General features: G+C 50.0%; 6 protein-coding genes across 6 annotated transcripts; 3 read left to right on the top strand and 3 right to left on the bottom strand.

The window, feature by feature from the left end:
• Nucleotides 1-451: 451 nt before the first annotated feature.
• BU24DRAFT_145121 (uncharacterized protein) lies at nucleotides 452-2,042 on the top strand. The gene has a single exon (XM_033521183.1). It carries the CDS (start codon nucleotides 766-768, stop codon nucleotides 1,954-1,956), a length of 1,191 nt encoding a protein of 396 aa, XP_033385515.1. The 5' UTR covers nucleotides 452-765; the 3' UTR covers nucleotides 1,957-2,042.
• BU24DRAFT_145120 (P-loop containing nucleoside triphosphate hydrolase protein) lies at nucleotides 2,043-6,056 on the bottom strand. Its single transcript, XM_033521182.1, has 7 exons — nucleotides 5,701-6,056; nucleotides 5,382-5,645; nucleotides 3,531-5,333; nucleotides 3,411-3,483; nucleotides 3,232-3,359; nucleotides 2,569-3,182; nucleotides 2,043-2,514 (listed from the first exon to the last, which is right to left on the bottom strand). Exons 1-7 carry the CDS (start codon nucleotides 5,830-5,832, stop codon nucleotides 2,130-2,132), a joined length of 3,399 nt encoding a protein of 1,132 aa, XP_033385514.1. The 5' UTR covers nucleotides 5,833-6,056; the 3' UTR covers nucleotides 2,043-2,129.
• A 225-nt stretch (nucleotides 6,057-6,281) lies between these two features.
• BU24DRAFT_345287 (fumarate hydratase) lies at nucleotides 6,282-8,087 on the bottom strand (the record flags this gene model as incomplete). The annotated part of the gene is made up of 4 exons (XM_033523440.1): nucleotides 6,282-6,412; nucleotides 6,469-6,524; nucleotides 6,575-7,592; nucleotides 7,658-8,087. 4 exons carry the CDS (start codon nucleotides 8,085-8,087, stop codon nucleotides 6,282-6,284), a joined length of 1,635 nt encoding a protein of 544 aa, XP_033385513.1.
• Nucleotides 8,088-11,637: 3,550 nt separating this feature from the next.
• BU24DRAFT_145115 (uncharacterized protein) lies at nucleotides 11,638-13,700 on the top strand. Its single transcript, XM_033521181.1, has 2 exons — nucleotides 11,638-13,529; nucleotides 13,587-13,700. Exon 1 carries the CDS (start codon nucleotides 11,902-11,904, stop codon nucleotides 13,252-13,254), a length of 1,353 nt encoding a protein of 450 aa, XP_033385512.1. The 5' UTR covers nucleotides 11,638-11,901; the 3' UTR covers nucleotides 13,255-13,529; nucleotides 13,587-13,700.
• A 351-nt stretch (nucleotides 13,701-14,051) lies between these two features.
• On the top strand, nucleotides 14,052-16,831 carry BU24DRAFT_420200 (serine/threonine-protein kinase cot-1). The gene is made up of 4 exons (XM_033527422.1): nucleotides 14,052-14,839; nucleotides 14,888-15,309; nucleotides 15,357-16,236; nucleotides 16,295-16,831. Exons 1-4 carry the CDS (start codon nucleotides 14,284-14,286, stop codon nucleotides 16,393-16,395), a joined length of 1,959 nt encoding a protein of 652 aa, XP_033385511.1. The 5' UTR covers nucleotides 14,052-14,283; the 3' UTR covers nucleotides 16,396-16,831.
• Nucleotides 16,832-16,956: 125 nt separating this feature from the next.
• On the bottom strand, nucleotides 16,957-17,510 carry BU24DRAFT_420199 (uncharacterized protein). The gene has a single exon (XM_033527421.1). It carries the CDS (start codon nucleotides 17,462-17,464, stop codon nucleotides 17,147-17,149), a length of 318 nt encoding a protein of 105 aa, XP_033385510.1. The 5' UTR covers nucleotides 17,465-17,510; the 3' UTR covers nucleotides 16,957-17,146.
• Nucleotides 17,511-18,619: the final 1,109 nt, after the last annotated feature.

The following is an 18,619-nucleotide window of genomic DNA, read 5'->3' as shown; positions in this document are numbered from 1 at the left end:
CATGGTCTTTTCTTTCTTTTTCTTGTGTAACCACCCAGTGGCCCGTCTCTGAAGGACCCCTATCTTGTGTCGCGTATTATTTCTCCGATGTGTTGTTGCTGCGGTTCAAGCCTCCGACTTGTGTTTGCGAACTGTGATTGGCGACTTGCGAATACTCGGAAGGGAAAATGGTCAGGCTTTTCGTATCACCGGTATTTCACACATGCTTGCTCTGCCTAGTTGAGCACAGCAGGGCCTATAATTGAGATGCTGCAGGTCTCCCTGCACGGAACTTGCCATGGTTGGTCTCGATGTTTGAGATCACATATATCTGTGTCCAGCCACATAACGCTCCTAGAATATATTGACTTTCTCTTCATTGTAATATTCAGGACTTTGGTTGAAGGTAGTCATGTTTCTGGCAATCATAACATTCTTCACTCTCTTTCTCTCAAATGTCTCTGCTAGGAGAGGTGGAGGCGGCGGTGGCGGTGGAGGTGGAGGAGGAGGCACCAAAAACATCGCCTACACGGATCAAGAGTGCTATGCCGCCTTCCTAAACCCCTTGTGGAGTATGGGCAACGAGACGGAAGGGTATACTGGGGGCCCAAAAGCTGGGGACTCTTATTGGTATTGGATATGGAATGAGCAACACGATAATGATAGTAAGTCGTGCGTTCCCACTGGGAGCATAACCCTTCCCAATAATTACGACAAAAGTATTGATAGTGGCCACTGCCAGGCGTGAACTACATAACCACTCGCCAGCCTAACATAAGCTGGCAGATGGAAGTCCTAGACGCATACTATAACGGAACATTCAACGTAACTCTCACACCACCCTCGGAAAACTCAACATACCTCGAATGCCCCGAGCTGCACTCTCAGATCATCCCCAATGCCTTCTTGCGTATTGGACCCCAGTCCCGGAACAACGTCACGAGGGATGTGTACGGCGATGAAAATAGCTTCTACTTCCACTTCGGACGCACGCTGCGCGACGCGAAGTGCCCACTAACCGCGAACAAGGCGTTCGTGAACTTCGAATCGAGCAATGACGAGCTGCACAAGAGCCAAGGTTGGAAACTGCAACAGACGAAGATCAACGGCAACGAATTTGAACTGCAAGGCGAATTCCTCAGTACCGTCGCGCAGTACAACAACTATTGGAATTATGTTGTAAACAACACAGGGACAGACCAAGGATATCCATTGGGTTGTCCGCATCAGTTCTCCATGACGACCTTGTCAGCGAAAGTGAAACCCAGAATGTCTGCTTCCGTTTCTGTGGAGGAGGCGAGGATGGAGTTTTCATTTATGGACTCGAACAATGGGTACCTCATCAGTGGATCCTTCCAAGGCAAGCATTGGACGGAAGGCCCGAAGATCCTGTTCGATAAGGAAACCATCCAGACCGAAGGAGAAGTACCGCATGTGAAGCCTCGTGCACCAGAGAAGAGCTGGTGGGACAAGTACGGAAAATACATCATTATTGGAGGCTGTATCCTTGGTATATTGGTGCTCGTGTACATTCTCTGGCATTTCTTCACCTGTCTATTTGCTTGCTTGCAGTGCATCTTCTGCTGCAGTTGCTGCAAAGGAAATGGCCGTGCGGCGAGAAAGGCACGGAAACAGCAGGAGAAAGAAAAGGACCTCGAAGTTGGGTCTTCTCTTGCCTATAAGCACCCCAGGTCGGTTGTCACACCCGTCTTGGAACAAGACGATAGATACGCCGCAGCGACGACCAACATCTCTTACCAAGTAACTCCAGTGGTGGCAGAGAGCTATGCAGTTTCCAACGGGTTAGGGCATGTGGAAATCGTGAATGCCCAGGAGGAGTTGCACAAGGCACATATTGACATGCGCAATGCAAGGCTAAGAAGTGACCAAGATGGAATCATGTTTGCCCAGACTATGATAGAGCATTGGACTAGTGTCATAGAGCACTTGATGGAAGCTAGGAGGGCCCGGTTCTGAACAAGCATTTGTGTGACTTGAAGAGACAATTGGTTATATTATTGCCTTCCCTAGATCTACTTGGGACAAGAGTGAGAAGGTTGCATGACGTCGTTAAGCATGGCCCTTCGTTTGATGCAGATATAATTAATATAGTTGGTTGCGCCATTGCAAATCATGTTCTCGAAGAGACATTACGCAGGCATGTGGATTCCCCGCTTGACTCGCAAAGCGATCTTGGCCATTTTGGCGAAATCCAGCTTCTCGTGTCCTTCATCTGGCATATGATCTCCACTGGCGATGCAATGTACAGTCATTTTTGGGTGAAATTTCAAGCCGGTGAGTAATTTAGGCGTAATGAGGAAGTATTGGCTTGTGTGCTCACGACATGCGACATCGACCATACGTTCGTGCACCATGCGTTCGTTGCGAGGGTCCATGCCTTGATTAATCTCATCGACCACACGGAAAGGCGACCGGGCAAGGTCTTGGAGGGCCATGAGGTAGAAGATGGTGGAAACCGCCCGTTCGCCGCCGGACTGGCGTTGCGAGTCAAGGATAGAAAGAGCTTCGTTCTCCCTGTATGCATGATCAGTAGCTGCTTTGATGATAGCAACATTGATGACAACTTACCGAAAGCGGACTTGGATCTGAATAGACCAATTCTCAAAGTCTTCATCCTTGTGAACCTCCACATGTCCAGCGCAACCAATTTGCGCAAAATTGTGGGAGAAGCTATCGCTAATTTTTGCTACTAGAGCATCTAATTGTGGCTCCCATTGGTCTCGAGTGGCCTTCATTTGCTCTTTCGTCTGGTCCAACTCTTCCTGGAAACTTTGCAGTCTCTCCTGTACCGTTTCGATTTCTTGCTCGCGTTTCTCGAAGGCTTTCACAGCATTAGCGTTACCATCAGACATCATGCCTAGCTTCGATTTCACAGCTTCGACCTGGTTCTCCAATTCTTCCTCGGTTTGGAAGCGTAGTCGGAAATCATCGAGCAAGGCCTTTTCCTCGACGGTCAATTCCTGAAACCTTTCTCTAATGCCTGATATAATGGCGTTGTAACGGGCTTTCAGTTCCTGCTGACAAACTTTCAGTTCGTTGACTTCCTTTTCCTTGTCTTTCACATATTGGAGTATGTGTTCATTCTCGGCCTTGAGAATCTGGGACTCAGAGCAGGCTTCGACGAAGCGAATCTCGGCCTCAACCAGGTTTTCATGCATCTGGCGTAGACGAGCCACAGCTTTCTGGGAAACGAATCAGCATATTAGACATAATTGTAAGTGAATTACTTACAGCATACTCGATTGCATACCCCGCTGTTTGGAGGGCAACCTCTTCTATCTTGGCTTTATATTCCAACACACGTCGACTGGTCTCACTCATTACCTGACGTATAGTGTCTAATTCACATTTCTTTTGCTCTGCATACCATTGATTAGCTACTGGCCGTCTTGCATAAGGATTAGACTTACCGATTTTGATAGGAAGAGAATCATAAAAGGCTTTTGCTTTTGCTGCTCGATCCATATCTGCTTTGAGAGTATCCTGCCCATTTCGTTAGTCAGAATCTTCAGAATTTATAGTTGACATACCAGTTCGGCTCTTGCTTCATCCCGTTCCCCTTGCAACCTATCCATTTCGATCTTGACTCTGCCACGTTCCTCTGTCATACCTCGAATGTCTTGGTCTAGCTCTTTCAACATGTTGTCAAGCTGTCGTTTGTTTTCTGTATCTATGGGCTGACCGGTGAAGATCCTAGCCTTCTTCAAACTAATAACGGATGTGGATGACTGTCCATACTCCCGACGGCGTGTGATGCGATACTTTTGCCCATCGGCAATCCAGGATGCGATGGGGCTTTGCTCAACAGCAGAATAATTACTGCTGGAAAGTTGAGCGCGAGAGAAAGCCGTGCGGTGGAAGGCGGCGCTATCACACAACATGGCCAAAACTGCGTCAGGGCCCTTGATGTAGTCCAACATCCAGCCATCAAAGCCATATCCCTCAAGCTCGCTCTTAGTGACTGGGGGTCGATACGAGGATAAAGCTTGTGGTACCGTTCTGATAGATACTTGATGAAACTTCATTTCGCCAAGGAGCTTACTCGAAAGAAGTCTGGCATCTCTACCGTCGGTGCAGGTAATCGCAGTAAAATCAGTAATTTTCATCTGTGCCTCGACAGCATCTGCAAGCGCAGGATCGGCTACTGAGCATGTTAACACTGGGGGACCGTGTACTTCGCCGTGTAATTGTAAACTTTCTCGGTTGCGCTCGATCCACTCCCAACCGGCGGCGGTGTCCCTTGAAATCGACTGTAGACGACTGGCCTGTTGTCCAGATTGGGTATCCAGCTTGCTCCTTTCGCTAGCTTTCCTGGCCTGTTCCATCTTTTTGTTTCGAATCCTGTCGGCTAAAGCGTCCATATTTTCTCTCAGCTCCATGCACCGTCGTTCTGCAGACGAAGCCTCGGCTCTCAACTCAGTGCGTCTCGCCTTCATAGTCTCGCCATTTGCATCATCGGGAGGGTTACTTAATTGGAGTTCCAGGTCGCTAATAACCTTTTCGATTCGCCTCGCATCTAGGCGACGTTGCTTCTCATCACCTCTCTCGGCTTCAATGTTCCCTTCTAGTTCTTTCAGTGCGCTCTGTTGCTCCTTTATGTCGGCGGCAATCTTTTCAGCATGTTGATTCGCGCTCATTGCCGCTCTGCTTCGGATACCTCTGACCTTTTCAATGTCGGCTTGATATTTCTCTGCATCCTCCTGTGCTTGTCGTGTTGGTGCGACTTCAGCTTCTAGCTGTCGAAGTTCCCGGATAGCAGCTTCCCTGTGGGCTTTGACCTGGGCGTGTTGGTCTTTCAGGATATTAGACTGGATCAGCGGTCGACACCGCTCCAGAGCGCTTGCTTCTTTTAAGAGACTTTGCCGTTCGTGCCAATGCCGTACATCATCCCGGGTCGCATTTTGAGAGGCTTGCAAACGTTGCAAATGGTCTTTCTCCTGGGATTGATCTATTTCGATAGACTTCTCTTTGTTCCTCAGTGTCTTCAGGTCCTCGTGCCACTGTACCATATATTCCGGTGCAGCAGCACGTTGCGTTTCGGCAAGGAGAGCGATCGGCGTAAGTCCCGCGAACTCTACAACTCGATCCTGGGGAAGAAATTGGCACAAATTGTCAATCTGAATAGAGAATGACTTTGCAAGCCTGACGACTTCCTTCTGCGTGACGGATCGTCCATTTATATGGAATGTGGATCGGTTTCCTTCCTTCCTGACAACTCGGCGGATCACAGGGTTCGTTCGTTGATCTGAACTGGCGGCAAGTTCGACCTCGATGGTGGCTTCAGCGCTGCCGTGTTTCACGAATTCGCCAATCTCTTTGGCCCTTCCCAGGTTCTATAGAGTAAGCCTTTTGCCACAAGATAGCATACCACAACCACATACCTTTGTCTCCCAACCAAGTCCTAGGCAGATTGCGCAAACTAATGTACTCTTTCCGGTTCCGTTTGGACCAATGACCATATTCAAACTTGGTCCGGGATGAAATTCCGCCGCGGTGTAGGTCACAAAATTGCGGAGTTTGACGCGAACAATTGATCCTGGTTTATGGGGCTCTTGCTTATACTCGTCTTCATCGTGGAGGTTGTCATGTTGCTGCTGTTGCATTCGGGGACGGTTGCGGCCGGTTGATAAGGTTGTTACTGAAATCTGGTCATAGATCAGCTATGTTCATGAGATATTCAGGTTTTGATCAAAGACATACTTGTGACGCGTCGTTTCCATAGCGAGCGCGTTTGCTGCCCTCTGAGCCGGGACTTGAAGGCAGAGATTCATCCTCGCTCAGATTCTCAGAGGGGCGTTTTCGGCGATCCTGTACAATTCCCGGCATGGTCATCGAAACAGGGCCTATATGGTTGTGGTTGACAAGCCCTCAGTGGCACTCTCGCCCGCCCTTGACTGCGGAGTAGTGGTGAACAATCGTCGCGGTAGACGGATGGTCTGTGCATTGCGGGATATTCACGTGATCTGGCGTTTGTGTGAAAACGCGTCTGTTCCGGGCTTGCCTTTAGACCGAGGAACTACCGAATACAATTCCGATTGCTTCCGATGCAACATTCCGCGCTGCTACACCTTTCACTCGCGATTCCTCATTCACTTCAGGCATATTTGCATACCAAGTCTCAAATTCCCTGACCACATCGAGGGTTGACAACGTATGTGATGTCTCTAGGAAGAAATAGGTCATGTGTAGCTCATTGTATCATTGAAATTTTGGGTGTATAACCAGGATTATATATTTACAAACCTGTTTCTATTTGCATAAGGTATATAGGCGTTGGGGCTCTATTTCTTCTCGCTGGGGTTGATCATGAGCTCTGGACGCACATACTTGTCGAAGTCCTCTGCACTGATGGCGTTGAGCTCGAGAGCGCTCTCACGAAGGGTGATGCCCTTCTTGTGTCCATTCTTGGCAACTGCGAATGGGATCAGTAAGATGCTTTTGAAGCAGGAGATAACAGGTTATACTCACCCTTGGAGGCCATGTCGTAGCCAATGACAGGGTTGAGGCATGTTACCAGCATCAAGCTGAGTACAGAGTTAGCTGACGTATTGTGACAACACATAATCGAACTTACCTCTCGTTTAGTAGAGCACCGATGCGCTTCTCATCCGCCTCCAGACCATCGACAAGATTCTTCTCGAAACTCCTCATAGCGTCCGCCAAAAGCCGGGAGCTGTGGAGCAAATTACGGATCATCACTGGCTTGAAGACATTAAGCTCGAAGTTGCCCTGGGAGCCAGCAAAGGTTGTCGCAGCGTTGTTGCCGAACACCTGGGCGCACACCATGGTAAGGGACTCGCACTGCGTGGGATTGACTTTTCCAGGCATGATGGAAGAGCCGGGCTCGTTCTCGGGAAGCTTGAGCTCTCCGAGACCACAGCGGGGGCCAGAGCCAAGGAAACGAATGTCCTGGGCGATCTTGAAAAGGGACGTTGCGAGAACGTTCAATTGACCGTGAGCCTCGACGACGGCATCGTGGGCAGCCAACGCCTCGAATTTGTTCGGTGCGGTGATGAACTCGTAACCAGTGGCCTTGCTGACCTCGGCAGCAACATCCTCAGCAAATCCTTTAAAGGTGTTGATTCCGGTGCCGACGGCGGTTCCACCCTGGGCAAGCATGCGGAGGCGGGGCAAAGAGGATTGCACACGCTCGATGCCAAAGTCAAGCTGCTGAACGTATCCAGAGAACTCTTGTCCGAGGGTCAAAGGAGTGGCATCCTGCAAATGAGTCCTGCCAATCTTGATGAGCTTCTCGAACTGCTCACTCTTCTTCTGCAAGGCGTCGCGGAGGCTCTTTAGGGCGGGGAGCAGGGATTCTTCGAGGTCGAGGACAGCAGCAATGTGCATAACGGTGGGGAAGGTATCGTTGGAGGATGCGGACTTGTTGACGTGGTCGTTAGGGTGGACAGGCTTCTTGGATCCCATTGTTCCTCCGAGGATTTCAATGGCACGGTTGGAGATGACCTCATTTGCGTTCATGTTAGACTGGGTGCCAGAGCCAGTCTGCCAGACAACAAGAGGAAAGTGGTCAACGAGCTTGAGAGAGGCAACCTCAGCAGCAGCCTGCTGGATGGCCTCGCCGAGCTTTGGGTCTGTAGATCATGGGTGTTAGTTAGCAATGCGGGGGAGAAGTCGCAAGAGATGGACTGCAACGTACCCAGGCCATATTTGACATTGACCTTGGCCGCCGCTCCCTTGAGGATACCGAAAGCACGAACGATGGGCGGGGGCATGCGATCCTGGGGCTGGTTGATCTTGAAGTTCTCCAGCGAACGCTCTGTCTGGGCTCCCCAGTACTTGTCGGAGGGGACCTGGATCTCGCCAAAGGCATCTGATTCTGTACGGGTCGAAGCCATCCTGCTGGTGTAGGTGAAGTGTCGAAGAGGAGTGGAAGAGTAGGTAGTCAGACGGGAAGATCGAAGGCTGGAGGGCGTGGGACGGAGGGATGTGGAGAGACTGCGGGCAGATGCATAACTGCAGGCCCAAGTTGGGGTCGCTGTGGAGGGGTTCACTCGGACATGTGGTCTTGAACGAATTGCACCGGCCTCGGCAGGGCGGAGGAGCTTAGTTTGGACGGATCGGAACATGAGAGCTGATCAGAAGAAGACAACCCAGAGCTTTCCAGCGAGAGAGAGGAAAAGAGTCAAAGAGAGAGAATTGATGCAATTGGGACGAAAACAGCGACGTCGGAGATGGAATTGGGAGATATATGATGAGAAGAAGCTTGCTATGTTTCGTTACGTAGATAGTTTAGGGTTGGCTTGGGGGGTTTGTTTTTTTCCCTTCGGCAGAGCTTCACGGAGGTTCTGGAGAAGAGACCGGAAAAACCCGGATCCATCGCGCAGTGCCTGCTTCTCACACACACACACACACGCACAAATACAAATATATACGAGACACGATAATAATAATACACAGATCATCATCATCATCACCACTACCATCATAATGTTATGGGATTCATTCACAACCTCTTACGCATACATTAGTCATCCATATGTTGGTCCATCTCATCTGCCTATTTCTCACTTCCTCATTCCTGACCTGGATCCCAATTTGATCAACTGGCCATGTTTCGTGTCAAGCATCTACCCGTACCAGTATCATCAATAGTAATTAACACCAGCATTCTGTGACACACTCACGCGAAATCACGCCAAATCTCTGCTCACCGTTCACAAAATCTTGACCATCCAAATTTGTTTTCAACTTTTTCCATGTACACCACCGCAAGGGGCGACTACTCCGTACACCATCCAACCATGTATGTTCCCGAGACGTACCATTGAGATACTTACCTAGGTATGTTGTAGTCGTCCGCATCTCCGGCACAGGCGGTTTTGAGCATTTTTTGCACGTCATCACAGGTTTCTCGACACAGTACAGAAGTATTATTGGCAGACTGGCACATTGCACATTGTTATTGCACACTGCACATTGCACTGCACACTGCAAATCACTATTAGCACTCTTTCTGTTTGCCTTGCCCCTTCGCTGGCGCATTATCGTCTCCCGCCGCAACCATACACGCACAATCTTCCCAGAAGCGTTCCACGGCACTGGGCAGTGGAGTTGGTTGTTCCAGTGAATTGCAGGACAGGCAGGCGGCGCCGCGTCGTACCGCGTTGGAAGTACGGCCTGGATCCTCTTGGATGTCCTGGGAACCTTTACCTTCCGTGAGAAATTCCTTTTGTCCCCTTACCAGCGCCAAATGGTTTCATCGAGGACGAACGAATATATGCACACAACACTCTTTGTCGCCTGGTCTCTTCTTGCCTCGTTGCGATTCACCTGGGTCAGTAGGTATAATTGCAAGGCACCCTTAAACTATGGTATGTAGTATGTGCATACCAGCACCTAAGTACAAAATGCATGCGTACCTGTATGGAGTACTGAAGATTGTATGTCTGAAGGCAAGGTTGCAGCGTGGATCCATCTCTGACGGGCATTACATCCGAAGAGGCCTCAGAGACTTGGAGCACCAACTATTATTAATGACCGAAACTGGCATCTGGACGAAGACTGGCTACGACTGCGACTGGGAGTCTGGAACTGACCGGGACTGCATTCGCCGTCTCACATTGTAAGGCAATCCAAGTAATACTGGTCGTCCAGTTCAATCCAGCTCTGTTCTATACAACAATCCCGTCACTCTCAAATATGTACCTAATAACTCATTCCTTGTAGGTGCCTATAGCTACTCGTAAGTAGGTAGGCTGGCTGTCAAGTTCATCTCTGATAATGATCGTTGCGCAAGTACGGAGCAAGCATCCATCCATCAATCAAAGAATGAATGTAAACGCAATCAAAGCAGTTCCAGCCGGCCCGTAACCGCATTGGCTCCCTTCGGGCACTCGCTTGTCCGGGACTCAAGCAGCAAGCCTCACTGCTCTTCAAAGCTCCCTCGTCTCCCACGGCGATTACTACTTACGTAGGTATCTAACTAACTATTACTCCGTACTGGAACGATAGTTATCGTTCAACTGGTACGGTACAAGGTATATAGCTACCTCACATAGCTTACCAGTCTACTTTTTCTTATTTCTCCGTCCTTTCAAATTGGCTCAGGTGTGCTTTGTTCTGCAGAGTCCAGACGGAACAGGGAGAGCTAGGATTAGGTCTGTCCATACTCGTACAGTCATACCCTTCGCTTCCACGCTTCTCTTGATTATTACTTAAGTTACTTACTTGGGTATTTCCTTACTTACCTGAGGTAGGTACCTACCTAGGTAGTTAATACTTCTTCCATACTTGGTACAGCCAGCCAACAAGATGACCAACTGCCTACCTATGCATGAATGACCGCCTGACTTTTATTATCGCCTTTCCGCATGTCGCAAGCCTAGTTACCTACTCGTACCTAACATTATTGCCTGCCTACCTGGTACCTGTACTTTCTATGTACGTATGTAGTACATACCTACCCAGGTACTTGGTACTTACTCGCCTTAACATCTACTTACCAGGTATCTAGTAGTTATTAACCTAAGTACGGAGTACCTTTCACCTAACTACCTACACAGTACACCGTAGTTACGGAGTACGTATCACCACCCTAGTTACTACGTTCATCCTTCTGGCCCTGCCTCCCTGCTACCTCGTAACTACAGGTACCTAACTAATACCACCGCATCTCCGCGTCCTTGCGCCGCCCGCGTACAAGCAGGACATTGGGCTTGGCTGTCGACGATTCAGCAGACGCTTCTGGTCCAAGTCCAATCCGCCTATTATGCTGAGTCTAAGCATTATTTGCCTTGCCTCGTCTTGTCCTTGTCCTGTTCTGTCCTGTCCTCCTGCCACTGTCCTCCTGTCCTCCTCTAACCAACTCATCCTCCTCCTACTCCTCCCTCAGCCAGTCCCTCTCTCATCATCATCCCACTTACCTTGATGCTCGCTCACCCTCTCACCCACTCACCCGCTCACCCACCTACATACCTACTTACCTACTTACTTACTTGCCTTGACTTACCTGCCTGCCAACGTATCTACCTGGTACTCGTCGTCACCTCTTTGTGCCTTTGCTAGGCCTTACTTTACTTCATATGGCCACAAGCCCAGCGTATCGTCACACCCACTAATCTTCGTCAGAACTGCCCCTCTCTCAACTCCACCTCATCACCGCTCGACCTACCCATCTGTTCGATTTCTCCTCTTTTACCTCTATCTCCTCCACTCTTTTCGCCTCTTCTCGCCCTCTCCTCCTCTCTTCTTCTCTTCTCTTGTCCCCTCTTCCTTTTCCCTCTTCTCATTCCCCCTCCCTTTCTAATCCTCCTCCAGCGTTTACATTGCTCTACTCCCATTTGCTCCTCTCCCCTCCTCTCCCCTGCTTTCCTCCTCGCCACTATATCAGCTTGATTGTACGGTTCCAGCATTCCGCCCCAAGTGACTCCGCCAGCTCCGGGTTCTCACTCCGTTCACCTGTTCGGTCGCTCACTGTCACTACGACTACATCCATTGCTATTGCTACCTCCGTCACCCCACTGTTGTCCGCCAGGCAGAGACCTCTGTAAATTGCACTTGCGCCGCATCAAGGCCCCGCCTCACCGCTTGCCTATGTCGGCTTCTCATTAGATAACGCCCCGGATGCTCGTGATCACTTCTTCCCTCAGAACAAAGCTGTTGCAACCACCGCCTTACTTTCTTTCAGCCTGATAAGCTTCCGCCTTACAAGCTTCACTTATTGCCCTAAGATATCAGGCCCAGCACGTCACAGTAAAGCTTCCCATCGTGCTGTTGGCGACATATTCACCCCGTTAACACGATCCATTTTGGTACGTAGCAGCATACCAGCTAGCTTGCTATATCACCTACGCAGGAATCCCAGAAGCTAGGTGAATATACCTGTTGCACCACATCGGCCATCTCCTTTTCAACGTTCGCGGAAGAACGAAACCACACCTGATGGCCAACTCTGACTTCAATCTTCCTCTGCAGCAAAGCGCCTACTTGCTGCCGCATCCTCCAGGTCCCCACGTTGCAGGCCCAGAAACCACCGTACCACCAGTCTTCCAGCCGAGTTTCGTCCCCTATGCACCCGTGACGTACGATGTCAGCGGATACCATCCTTGGTATCCAAATCAATATCCTCCTCAATATCCTGATAACAACCGAGGCATGGCTGGGTCTTTCCATCACAACCACAATCGACTGCCACAATATCCGTTACTATCTCCGCACAGCTATGGTGGACATCATGCCTATCCACCTTCCGCCGATATGTTCTCGCACAATTCGAGTACCACAGCGCCCAATTCCTTTCAAGGCGTACAGTTACCTGGAAGTTCTCCCACAGAGGCATCAGATAATCGTAGCCCATCGAATCTGCCCTCTGTGGACTCGTTGATGTCCACTGGACGTCAAAACTACCCCTTTCAAAGCTATCCTCAAGTTCCCGGGCCCCCATATCAGGGATACAGTCCTTTCGCAAATCGAAGATCTGGCCCAGTCCTTCCATCGCCCTCAGTACCTCATTTAGATCGCGTTGGCGAAAGCGGCACATCGCCCGGTCCAATGCGAGGACACATGAGAGGAGGTGGAGGCTCTATGAACTCGCAGCACGGTCATCATCTTCCATCACCGCCTCGGCGACCGTCGTACGAACGATCTCACCAGGGACAGAGCACGGATCGACGCTCTCCTATGTTTCTAGCCCATAATCATCGCTCTGACCGCAGTACATCCCCCAGAACTTCACATAGGCGCAACTTCGATCGATACTCCACCGACCTGCATCCATCAAACAATCTTGCCGAGACTGACGATGCTACGGCTCGTGCACGGTTGATGCAACGGCGCCAGCGAGAGCGAGAGCGACGTTTCGCACGACACCATTTCGTTGTTGACAGCATAACTCCATCGATGACCCAGATGCAGGTTTTGAAGGACAAGCTCCGGCATTTCCTACCCAGTGAACTTCCCGAGGGATCGTCAGCGTGTTGCGACATATGCCAGAAGGACTACTCAACCAAACACTGCTTGCCAACTGAGGATGATGAGGTAGCCATTCAACTACCTTGCAAACACGTATTCGGCGAGCATTGCATTAACACATGGTTTGAAACATGCAAGACGCACAAGAACAAGATCACGTGTCCCATGTGCCGCAAGCTCTTGATCGAGCCAGCGCGAGTTCCCTCGGCTACCTTTGTCGCAGCGATCCCGGAGGTATTTTCGTTGTTTGCCCGCAATGGTCCAGCGGAACAGTCAGCACTTCTTCGTCTCTCTAGGAACTTGGGGCCGGACGACGAACTCTAAGCTCTTTCATAGCGGGCACCTTGCCAGGCGGATGTAATTTTAATCGGCACAAATTGGTGATGGACTGGGACTTCGCATTTGCGCAGCATACATACATACACATCCACACGCACATACATACATATTCCGCCCAAGGAGAGCGCTCCTTCTGGCATTGCGTACGAAGCGAAATCAGGACTATAATCCATCCCTGATTTCGTCACTCGGAAGCAGTGCCATTCTCGATACGATTTGCGACAGCATCTGGCGCTACTTGCGCTGTATCAATTTTGCTTGTAAGGACTGTCAATGGCTCATTTTCAAGGCGTTCAGATGGGATTGAGGAGGACTAGTGGAGTTTTTGGGACCAAACCATGGGCGCAAGGGTAGTTGAGGCTTGTAATGAGGATCACGGACGCGAATGAATCATGGGTATTGTATGGTAATATTAGATGGTTAATACGAAGTGAACGTAAAAACACTATTAGCGGAGAAGGGCACCTCTGATCTGTGATTACTGCCGGCATGATATCCCTAGTCAAGCAGCATTTTGAGTAATCACCCAAGGTATACACTAGAGGTGGGTGGAGTTGTAGGGGCGTGGGAGCTGGTCAAGCTGATAGCGAGAACGGGGACATGTGTACGAGGTAGATGCTCGTCGACTCGTAAATTCGCAGTGAAGTCATCGAGGGGGAGATGATTAGCATGGCTGCATGGCTGCAGGGATTGGCGGAATGCAATTGGTTGTCCGTTGCACAGAGGGGCATGCCTTGGCGCGCTCGCTCTGTTTACAATACAACCCAACAATCCCGTCCCACCCTCATCGCAACCGACTGAGTCCAGCTAGAATCAAGACTTCCCTCCACCGCATCCTGGCCGTCATCCGTACTGAGCACTCTTCTCTCCTATAGAGTGAGGTCAACCACTACTCTGATCTTCTCGTCCAGCTCGTCATTTCTGGCTGGTGGTGTCTGCATCTGGTCAAGAGCCTCCTTCTGCGGAAGGCACAGCGACCTGCCTAACCTCCCATAGCCAGGCGGAAGAATAGCAATGGACAGGAAAGAGTTCCAGTTGCCAATCCCACCTCCACCATTGCATACTCGATCTACAGATATGGACCGTCCGGGAACGCCTTCGCAAGAGGCATTCATCAGCCCCCATCAAACTCCTCAAGGTAGCCCAAGCAAGCATCAGCAGCCGCCCGGTGCATTCGACCTGCCACATGTATTTGAGAATGCTATGAAATTGCTGCCGACTATCGGGTCGCCGACCAGATCAAAGCCCCAAACACCAACCTCTCCAGGCAAGGGGAACACTTACGGCGAGGATGTAGACTACTCCGCATCAGATATCACAGCATTTGGTCCAAGCAGTCCCACCCGAAAAGCAAATAAGGAAAACACGCCCCCTAGTGCTCGGCCGGGTCTACAGAAAGAACCTACCTACTTGACCCATGCAGCACAGTCTCGACAGGAACCGTACCGTACGCGCGAGGCCGAGAGCCAGTCTACTCGCTATATCAACGGGCCACAACGTTTATCTGCCGAAGAACTAGAAAAGGCACGGAAGCCTGCTGTGAAGCGTCTTGCTAATGTGACGCAATTGTGTAGGTTGCCTTGACATAACATTCATTTAGCACCTGCTGATTCTTTAGACTTCCTCGATTACTACTATGACCTCCTGACCTACGTACACGCTCGCCAGAACCGCCTTTCGCAGTTCAAAGCCCAGAACCCTCCTCCTACAACCGCCAATGCCGAGTATGACGAGGCCCTCAGGCAATACCTTGGCCGTGAACGAGCCAACCTTCGCAAGCGTCGTACTCGTCTGAGGCAAGGCGACTTCCAAATACTTACACAGGTCGGACAAGGTGGCTACGGGCAGGTTTATCTAGCCCAGAAAAAGGATACCCGCGAGGTTTGCGCTCTAAAGGTCATGAGCAAGAAGCTTTTGTTCAAGCTAGATGAGATTCGTCACGTCCTCACTGAGCGGGATATCTTGACAAGTGCAAAGAGCGAATGGCTTACGCGATTGCTTTACGCTTTCCAGGACGAGAAGAGCATATACCTTGCCATGGTAAAGTCTTCCTTTACATCCAGCAGGAGTAGGGCTAACAGATTCAGGAATACGTGCCAGGAGGAGACTTCAGGACCTTGCTGAACAACACGGGTGTCTTGCACAATCGTCATGCTCGCTTCTATATCGCCGAGATGTTCACCTGTGTAGATGCACTTCACCAGTTGGGCTACATTCACCGTGATCTCAAGCCAGAGAATTTCCTGATAGATAGTACTGGCCACGTCAAGTTGACAGACTTTGGACTCGCAGCGGGAATGCTCGCACCTGCCAAGATCGAGTCTATGCGAATCAAGCTCGAGTCAGTGGGAGATGTCGTCTCTCCCTTTGGTCGCCCTATGGAAGAGCGGACTGCAGCCGAGCGACGAGACAATTACCGCTCTCTTCGAGAACGCGACGTGAATTACGCGAAGTCTATCGTTGGTAGCCCTGATTACATGGCGCCGGAAGTGTTGCAAGGATCGGAATACGACTTTACCGTTGATTATTGGAGTCTAGGCTGCATGCTCTTCGAGGCCCTCGCCGGCTATCCACCATTCGCCGGAGCAACCGTGGAGGAAACTTGGCAAAATCTCAAGGCATGGAAAAAAGTGCTCCGCAAACCTGTCTATGAGGACCCGTCTTATTTTCTCTCCAAGCGCACCTGGGACCTCATAATCCGGCTTGTCGCATCGAAGTCGAGTCGCTTCCGCGGCATATCTGAGATCCACGCGCACCAGTACTTCGCTGAGGTTGACTGGAACAAGCTACGGGAGAATAAGGCACCATTTGTTCCAGAACTGGACAGCGAGACTGATGCGGGCTACTTTGATGATTTCGGCAGCGAGGCAGATATGGCGAAGTACAAGGAGGTCCATGACAAGCAAGCTGCTCTTGAGTCAATGGCTGATAGGGATGACAAGATGAGCAAGGGCCTGTTTGTCGGCTGTGAGTTTACCTACATTTTTCAATGTTCGGGATCGCGCGCTAATAGTGTTATACACAGTCACATTCCGACACAAGAAGACTGCCGACGAGAACGGCAAACCTTCCAGCCCCAGGAAGCCTCTGCCTGCTGTCGAGGAGAATTTTGGCACCATCTTCTAAGACCTTACAGCGGAAGGATACATTACGCGACACCGGCTGTCCTGTATATTTGCTTCTCCCCAGCTCTGCGGGCATTCATACCTTGAGTGCGTTGTCTAGCCTGTTCCTAGGTCTATGCATCTCACCGAACAGTCACTTGCATCGTTGACCCACATGCTAGAAAGGAGGGCCCCATGAATGAAGCACTCTATTACCGCCCTACATTCTGAGACCTGTCTTTCGATACAATAATGAGGCGTTTTCTCTCTCTATCTTTTTCTCTTTTTTCTCTTCATGGTCTGCGTTAGTATGTCATATGTCGCACGAGTATGGTCTGTCTGTTCTCTTTTCCTTCGAAAGCTGAGGGTCACCCCTGGGGGAGGTGCCAACATGAGAATGAAGCCAAGTTGAAATGTAATAATAGCATCGAATAAATGAACGAGTGTCATGACAGGAATAGTATTGTTTTCGTTATAAAATGCATCCTCGCAGAAAAACACGCGCTGACCCCTCCCATCATATTCGTTGATACCTTATATATGAAACTATATATGCACTTCAACTTTTTGGATAAAACATATTTCGCAATAAGCATCCGAACCGCGAAAAGCCCCGTCTGCCAGATCTGGAACGATGCATAACTTATACTCGACTCAGCCGGCGGGGCACATAGGTATATCCCTATCCACCGATTGAACTCACTATGTTCTCTTTTGACGATTGATTCTTTGCCAGGGTTTGATGGAGGAAGGGAAGGGGTAACTCAGATGTACTAAAGTCCAGGATTAGTTGAGTGTACGTGGCCCATTAATTCTGTTATTCCAAGATTTGCGTTGCCCTGTAGCTGCTGGTGTCGTTGTCGTTCGTATTCGTGTTGCACAAGTTGCTGTTGTTGCCACTGGAGTTGTTGTAGATGCTGAGTGTAGTTGTATATATGAGGTTGGGACTGTGCCTGTTGCTGTCTCTGGACTTCCAGATCTACCTGGTCGCTTTGCGTGACGTTCTGTCGATGGATCCATAACCGTTGCGGTCCTTGTATGGGAACTGGATGCTGGGTCTCAGTAATTTGTGGTGAGTTCAGAGGAGGCATTGGTAGTAACGGTCGCTGAGATCGTCCCGTGGGCGGACATGCGGGAGCGGGTGGGGGATGGCTCGGAGACGGGTTCGTGGTTTCCAGAGACTGGATGGGATGGGCAGTTTCGGCTAGCTGGGGCTCCCGTGCATGTGTTTCGAGTCTTTGCTTCAGCTCATTTTGATGGGAAGCCAGGGCGTCCAGGTGCGCTCGTTGCTGTGTCACAATTAGTCAAATTATTCCAGTGTGGGTATATGAAGGCACCAACATCGTCTTGAATCAAACTCAGGTTATTCAATTGTTGCTTGAGAATGGTCGCGTCCGACTGCGGAGTAAAGGCCCGTCGGACGTTACGGATGTTGATATCAAGATCCTCGATTCGAGATTGTATGGATTCGATATCGCGTCGTAGGTGCAAATTTTGATTCATTGAGCCGCTCTTGAGAGCGGTATCGAATCTCGATTGGAGAGTGTCAGTATTGGCTTTCAGGTCACTGAGTTGCATTTGTATTTCAGCTACGTTCTCTGTGACGAGCTGTGAGAATTGTATGTGCAATTCGTGCTTCATGCTGTTTATATGGCTCTGTATCAAATGATTCCACTTATTCCTCGACTTTTGGGCCAATATTTGTTCCATTTCTGCTTTCAATACTGGCCCGCAGGTTGTTGGGAGGCGTTCGGTGGCGTCTTCTGGAGTCACGAGTGGATCTTTCTTCGTACGGAGGTCAACCGGCTCGCAATCCAGGCTTAGGCTTTGCTTCGGCGTTCCATATTCAGGATGACAGTCGCTTCTGAACAGAGATTTCAGGTCGAATTGAGGGGAGGATACTTTCATCCCCGTGTGGTGCCCATTCGCCAACCCACTGAGTTTGACATACTGATCTGTTGTTATTTGAGCGAGTAAGTGATCGAGATATGACCTTAGGTGGACTTGGCCCTCTTGCATCTTCTCTCTGATTGTGTCCTTTAGGTAAGTGCGCACCTCGACTTTGAGCTCGGCAAAGTCATGCTGGGCTCTTGCAGAGTTGTTGGATCGGAGATCCTGTTCGGATTGAAGCTTCGCTATTTGGTCACATATCTTCGCGAACTCTTCCTTGACATAGGTTTTGATATCACTGTGAGATGTATCATTCGACAAAGTTGTGATGCGCTCGTCGTGATCAGCCAGACTTG

The sequence above is a fragment of the Aaosphaeria arxii genome (assembly GCF_010015735.1).
Source record: "Aaosphaeria arxii CBS 175.79 unplaced genomic scaffold BU24scaffold_3, whole genome shotgun sequence".
NCBI classification, from domain to species: Eukaryota; Fungi; Ascomycota; class Dothideomycetes; order Pleosporales; genus Aaosphaeria; species Aaosphaeria arxii.
Note: the sequence above shows the minus strand (reverse complement) of the source record. Positions and strands in the feature narration are given on the sequence as shown.